The sequence below is a fragment of the Montipora foliosa genome, chromosome 1 (genome assembly GCF_036669935.1).
Source record: "Montipora foliosa isolate CH-2021 chromosome 1, ASM3666993v2, whole genome shotgun sequence".
NCBI lineage: Eukaryota > Metazoa > Cnidaria > Anthozoa > Scleractinia > Acroporidae > Montipora > Montipora foliosa.
The window spans coordinates 50,667,538-50,675,037 of NC_090869.1; the positions used below are offsets into that span (position 1 = coordinate 50,667,538).

General features: G+C 41.0%; 1 protein-coding gene across 2 annotated transcripts in view; it reads left to right on the plus strand.

Annotated features, from left to right (window-relative positions):
- Positions 1–7,357, plus strand: part of LOC138000592 (serine-rich adhesin for platelets-like) — a 37,815-nt gene extending 30,458 nt beyond the window's left edge. The window contains exons 4-8 of one of the 2 annotated variants that reach the window (XM_068847130.1): positions 1,345–1,623; positions 2,461–2,592; positions 4,823–4,907; positions 6,938–7,024; positions 7,114–7,357. In XM_068847130.1, coding sequence (XP_068703231.1) covers positions 1,345–1,623; positions 2,461–2,592; positions 4,823–4,907; positions 6,938–7,022 — 581 coding nt within the window. In that variant the 3' untranslated portion in view covers positions 7,023–7,024; positions 7,114–7,357. Of the gene's footprint in view, positions 1–1,344; positions 1,624–2,460; positions 2,593–4,822; positions 4,908–6,937 lie in introns of both variants that reach the window. The other variant, XM_068847126.1, reaches the window with a different exon arrangement.
- Positions 7,358–7,500: the final 143 nt, after the last annotated feature.

Genomic DNA, 7,500 nt, shown 5'->3' on the forward strand with positions numbered 1-7,500 from the left:
TTCTGGACTCACCAACAAGCTAAGTTACAGTTCTTGGTGGCTGTCGAGAAGGCGAACGTCTTCCTCGATCGAATGCAACGTATTTCAGGTTTTCTAACTAACATAAAGTTAGAAACTAGAAATTCTACTTTTATATACCGAAGTGATTAGCATATAATATATGCAGTTACATAATCATGAACAAAAGGTTAATACGAAACAATGGGCCATTTCCGAGTTCATGTCTGCCTCCTCTTCAAAGCGAGTCTAAGCGCGAAGTTTTTGTAATGGTAATTAGTTCTACTTTACATATGAATGAAAACTAATTTTCACAACAAAAACTTCGCACTTAGACTCGCTTTGAAGAGGAGGCAGACATGAAATCGGAAATGGCCTATTGTTCAAAATATCTGAAGCCTTATTTCAGAAACATTGTGAATACCTTGAATTATAGTAATGCTACGAACCGTAACGAACACGCTTTCCAACTACTCTTTGTTCCGTTGAAAAGCATTATTATTCGACTGGAAACGTTAATGAGGGTCGTTAATACTCAGGAGTGTTTGTGACAGAACTCATATGGACAAGAATATTCTGAGTTTAGCTCTTTGGTGAGGAAAAAGAGCATTGATAGTCATACAAAGTAACAATTCCAGGGGATTCATCATATACAACTAAGCGCATATTCAAAAATCAGAATTAAACGGTTTCGCACTACTGTAGGCTTTGTTAAGTAACTGGCGTCTACAGGGAACAACTAATTGCGAATCAAATATATTCGTCAATTTGGTTTGTTCCTGAGTTGACGTGAATTTCAATGTACTTGACTCGCGTAGCGACAGAATTGCTAACGAGGCTTGAGCAGTTAATGACGGAGAATCATCCAAGAGGCCTTCTTGATGCTAGCCGAAGCCAAAATAATGCTTGGTGTGATCTTGCCACTATCTTGCGAGAAATAACTGGAAAAGCACATGATTGCGTGCTTAAATCTGAGGGCTTCATCGAACTGATAACAGTGCGTTTTTGGCGTCGAACAATGATGCGAATAATTGTTTTACCTTCTCAAGAGCACCCCAAGCAATTTAATACCCAGTTTCCAGTAAATGCCATTTTCAACTTTTACCTTTTTGTGCTGAAGATTCAAAATAAATGAGTACAGTTTTTCCCAGAATCCTGAAAACTTCAAGACTTGAAGCTTTTAATAGAGTAAATCTGAAGATCTCTGCATCTCAAAGATCGAACCATGTTATTTTAATTTCAGGCTAGAATGGTGAGAGTCCTTTAGAGTTGCAAACCATTTGAAATATCGAGGCAAGGTTAGGTCCGAGGTTTGATAAAAAGTCACTTACAAACGTTTTGTTACAGATCCTAGCTGTCAAAGTGATGTAGGCTACCTGAGGTGCCCCAGTGTGACAAATGTCATACCATTGTCAAGCAGGGCAAATCCAAGTATTTCATCACCAGCCACCACCCCCATTACGGAAGAAGTCTCCACAACGGCATCGTTTCAGTCATCAATGAGTGCTTCAACATCTTTAAATGTCTGTGACCAGTCAGTTATTACGAAAACTATATCATCTGAAGTGACGAAATCTGCATATTGTCCATGGCCAAATGTAGGTGATACAACTATCTCTGATGAAGGTAAGTCGACCAGTGATTGTGCAGTTTTCTCGATAGCTATATTAGCTGAGCGGTAGAAGACTTCTGACTTCTGACTTTGTGTTGACCACTCCTTTGTCTTTTCCAGACTTTACCCACACGACGTTCTCGCCCATTACAGCATCAACGCTAACAGTGACAACAACAGATAATTTAACCGAGACTGTAATATCTGCTCAAACACTACTTCCCTCGGAGATCTTTACCTACTCGACATTCTCGCCCGTTACTGGATCAATGTCGACCGTGTCAACGACAGAGATCTCAACAGGAAGTGAAAGTGAAACTGTCGAAACTTCTTCTGTCACAGTTTCCTCTTCCAAACAATTCCAGTCAGCGGTAACGTCTACCGGCAAGAGTGAAGCCTGTGCCACAACACAGGGGCACCCGACGTCAATTTTCGGAAAATATCTGTTCGGGAGACGATTTGAGATCTAGAATTTTCGAAACATTTATGGTAAAATTTCGTGCTTGCCTGCTTGTCCTAGGATTTTCGAACATCTCAAATATGGTATAATTGCCCATTTTTAATGGATTTTTTCCCTAAAAAGGTCACCTAAAATTTTCGAGAGCCCTTTTTCTGGCTGAAATTTTCGAAAAGGTAAGTTTTGATCCCTATAATTTTCGAATCACTAGACTTTCAGGTAGGAAATCCGAACAGGTGAAATATTTTTAGGGGATAAAAAGATGCCTATATCTACCGATTAAATACTAGAATACGTTTGACAATGCTATGTTTAGGTGGTTTTGAGTTAAAATCTCGTTGGGTGCCCCCGACAACACTTACGAAAACTGTCATTTCTACAATCATGCCTACAGATCTGTGCAAGCGATGTATCGCACCATCTTCATCAAGAACGACGTCAGCATCACGTGTTAAACCCACTGAACTGAACAGAGAAACGGCCAAACAAGAACAGCTTTCAGAAAATAAAGATTCTAGTAGCAATGGTAGGAAATCTCTTTCTCTTTTTTCTTTTTGTACATCAAGTGAAGTTAACAATTTGACAGTCTGCTTTTGATGGGAGGCCACTAGTGAATATATAGATTTAGCCAAGCCTAAAAGCGGAGCTCGTGCTTGTAACCCCTGAAAGCGATATAGTGTATATGGAAATAATTATGCTTCTGCATAAAGTAAAATATAAATCGTCATTGTGAATACAGTTTACAGGGATCAAATACTGACCTCTGAGCTGACAGAGCTGACAGAGCTGACAGAGCTGACGCTGACGTCATAACCAAAATTTCTCGCGTGGATAGATTACCCAAAAATCTTACCCATGGTGCTTCGCTGGCGCGCCTTGCGCGCCTGATGAGCTCCGTTAAAAAGCTGAGTTGGCCTCAGCCAATCTTTGTACCCAACCTGGGTAAATGAAATCACTCTGCCATTAATTAAAAGCAGCATTTTCTTTCTTCCATTACGACATTTGACGCATTTACTTCCCATAATAATTAAGTCAAACGACGCAGGTAAAATGAGCTGGTCACCAGGATCCGATCAGCCTATCATGCATAGCCTTATCTAAACACGAGGGGGAGTTGCGAAAATTCGAGACAGTTATGCAAACGCTCGACTGCGTCTTGGGTTTGCATAATTAACTGTCGAGAATTCTCCTAACTCCCCGAAGAGGCTATGTAAACGCGGAAAAAAGCTTTCTGTTGCTTTCATAAAATATTTTTAAAAAATAATTCGATAAATGAAGGAAAATTCTGGTTGCTTTACTTCTTGATTGAAACATTTTCTTGATACACATTCATATTTCCCACAAGCCAACCAAAACGCGCGTCTTACAACGCATAACCAATCAAAATTCGTGTGGTGTCTCATCTGTGTTTACATATACTCTCATCTAAACACAGCTATTGACCAATGAGAGTGCGCGTACTATCCTAATTTTTTTATAATTCAGTAATGGGCCTTATTCGCGCGGCGGCCATATTGGCCATAAACAATAGATTTCGTACCCCGAGCCTCGAGTTGAAATGTTTGGGAACGAGTTTCGGTGCGCAAAAACAAAAGTTTGCAATCCCTCGGGACTCAACATGGCTGCCGTGTGATACACGTCCCATACAATTTGCCGAAGTTGCGATGCATTTTCTCTGACCATGTAATGTCAAAAACATCATCAAATTCGACGAGATCAAATTGAATGCTACTTTCACCACATCACTTTATTCATAAGATGAATATTGCGATAGCATTTCGCCGCTGGCTTGTCTGTGCAAGTGGCGATAACAAAAATCGGCCAATCTTATCCCATGTTCTGTCCAAACATATAACTCTGTTACGCCAAAATACAGTTTCTTTGGTATGGGACGAGAAGCTGTTCGCCTCTCAAGATACTTGTTCATAAATACTGTTGGGTGGGTAGTAGGTAGGTGGAGTAGTAGGTAGGTGGGTGGGTAGTAGGTGGGTGGGTAGGGTATAAACGAGCCGACATAATGGAACTTCGGAACTGTTTTTATGGGGGAGTGGGAGGGGGAGATTGAACGTAGTCAGATTGGTGTAGTGGTCAAGGAGATGCATAAGGCCAAACTCGTTTATTGTCAAGTAAGGCATACGGGCTTTTATGCTCGTGTTACAGATATACTTGCGTATGTGCGGGTAGACATGCGTGCTTTTGCTAATGCCGGTGAACTACAGGAAGACTCCAGGCCATAAAGCGATGGTGCAGCTCCAGCAAGCCCGTCATTCTGATAGTTATCCTTTGCATTATTTTGGGAGCTGAACGCATTGCTTGTTGTTGTTTCATTGTTCTCAGAAAGGGGCAAAAAATTAATGATGCAAGATGAGACTACCGTAAAATTGTACATGGTTTGAACCCAGGAGCCATATAATTAAGTAAAGTACGATCGTCCAGGTGAGTGTAGTCCTGGGAAGGACATGAGGAACCTGACCGAAAGACATCTGCAGCATTTTGACTTAACTCTGAAAATGTCTTCCGCTCAGGCTGTCGAAACGTCAGTCGATCGATGCCATCCCAAACAGTCCTTCTCACGACTACACATACCCGGACGACGGTACTTCGCTTAATTATGAGAAGACAGAAGCCGCTACAATCATCCCTTCCATAGCATCAAACTGATGATAGCAAAAAGTAATTAAATCATTCAAGCCAAATTCAAGGACAAGAAAGAACATCATATCCACTTTTTGACCTTTTATGATTCATGTATTCAGGGGCATGGAAAACTACTGCAGTGGTCGTCACAACATTGCTCGGCCTTACCATTCTTGTTGGCGCCATTATTTATGTCAAATATCGGTAAGTATAGGAAATCGTACGAGTGCGAGTGTATTTCGTGATTTACGAGCACGACTGATGGTTTGAAAGTTCTCAAAATTGCTGTAGGCGGGTGCACTTGTGAACTTTCAAAACATCACGAGTGACCATAAATCACGAACTATATCAGCAACTTCATACGATTTTTTAATTTATTATATACTCAGCAAAATCACCTTATCACTTTGTTTCCATATTCGTCGTTGACCAATCAGAAACGCGATATTTTGTTGAGTATATCACGAATAAGTGATGTTAAGACGTATAAAGTATAATTTGCTTGATGTCACTGAATCTAAGCCGTCGACGTCGACGATAGCATCACCCCAAAATATGACTTTGCACAGTGGTAAGTCTTTCGCGATTATTCCGCCTCGTTCACGTCGTTCAAGGATGACGAAGAATCCTAAAAGTGAATTGGAAGGAGCGGTTTCAGAGTAAAAACAAGGAGAATAAAAGGTTCACATTCACATAATCAACGGTTGTCGTGAGAACCTCAAATTTGGTGATTTGATATCACTTTTATGCAGAGTACTCCAAAGATACGTCCAAAAATACGTGCCGAAATGCAGCACGGATTTTTTCTTCCGTTAATCAATTATATTATTGTTTGTGGCGTTGTCGTCACCAAATCCGTCGTCATATCTTAAACTCCCTATTAAAAAGAAAAACATTTCTTTTGTTATGTAATTGTTTTTCCTTTTTTTAGTAAACATCTGTGGATTCTGGTTGGGTTACTGTACTGTACAATGCAGTGATTGCTTTTCTTTATTACAGTTATATAGAGGATATCACCTGGCCGAGCGCGGGCGCACGCGGATACGAATTTTACCTTCTCGTGCTGATAGTGTCTGTCACGAGTGTGCACAGCGAACGAATGAGAGATACCATAAGCACGATAAGATAAAATTCGTATCCCCAAGCTGCAATGCAATGTTCTGTTGGTTATGTAGATACTAATGAAATGTCTAGATTAAAACCGACTTATTTTATTAATTTTTTAAGTGGCGGAAAAGTGTTCATTAGCCGCAGGAGCCCATGACCCGGAGCGAACGACTCCCATGCTAAGCTCATGTCACGGAATTTTTTCAGGCCGATCTATTTTTAGACCACCTTTTTGGCGAAAAGCAAAGGCAGTTCAAGTTCGGTGACGCTTTGACGTCAAGTAGGTTTCTTTTGATTTGTCATCGGGCTCCTGCGGGAGTCTCATTACGGGAAATTCAAGCTAAAAGTAAATCGGTCTGTGAAAACGCCGTGACATGAATATAGGGCTGTTGATCGCTCCTGGTTATAGGCTCCTGTTAAAGTCTGGTTTTCGACGCAAGCACAAGCACAAGCACAAGCATAAGTGGCTTATGCTAGTGAAAACGAACTTCGACAAAAGCATAAAACTCAACCACGGCATCCGCCGTTTTGTTCAAATGCCCGGACGCGGGAAATCTGGAACGAGTGCCTTAATTATCCAGATGTAGCAAATTTCCCTGTTCTTATGCTGCGTTTCGTTTTCACACGATGCAAGCGAAAGAAACACAAGGAAAAGGAAAAATCTTGATCCTTGTACTTGCGCTTGCGCTTGCCGTTTATACTTGCGTCAACGCCGTTTTCGCGGTGAAGTAAGCGCTCTTATGCTTGATCTCGTTCTTCCGTCGCTAGTGAAAACCAGGCTTAACCGTTGAAATACTCCTGTTTAATATGAAGCTGTAGATATGAAAGTTATGAAAAACAAATCATGATAATGCCTCCGCCATTTTGTTTAGACGTAGCAAATTTCCTTGTGCTTGCGCTACGTCCCGTTTTCACACAAAGCAAGCGAACGCAAGCAGAAGGAAAGGGAAGAAAGGATCCTTTCGCTTATGCTTGCGTGAGCCCAGTTTTCACGGTTGAATAAGCGCTCTTATGCTTGCGTTTGTGCTTGAGTCGTTAGTGAAAACCTGGTTTAAGTCAAAGCGTTTAAGTCGGAGTTCTGTTACTAAAGTTGTTCCATCCCACGCCCATTTCTTGTTTCCTTTCAGAACGAGCTTCCGATTTGGTTCTTGTCCCGGAAGTACGCTACATGAAGTAGAATACAATGAAACAGAAATGGAATCCCCGCACTAAAGGTAAAGCTTATCGATGGACAGTTTTGCATGTCGCCTTCGAAGCAAATGGATTTCGTCAGCGATTTCTGATTGAAATGTATTTCTTTTAGGTGTCTAATTAGGTTGCTTGGGGTTAGTTCCCATTGGGATGATTAGGCTTTATATACCACTCCTTATGAATTTCACACCACTTGACGCCGACCAGTTTACTCGAGGCTGTTTTTTCCTTACTGTTTTTATTGTCGTTTTAAATAGCGTATGACTTTTCTTATATTCCTTGGCTTGTAACCTGTATCCAGTGTGTCTCCAGCTCAGTTTTTTCTAAATAAACTCGACCATTTCTGGGGGCTTCCTCCACTATTTGTTTGTTACTTGTCTCTTCTATGCATATAATAGAAATGTTTTCTATTCGGCTGAGCGAAGCGAAAGAGAATAGAACTTCGGGTTTTCTTGAACCAAGCAGTCATCAATCCGTCAAGATTGGAGGACCAAATAAG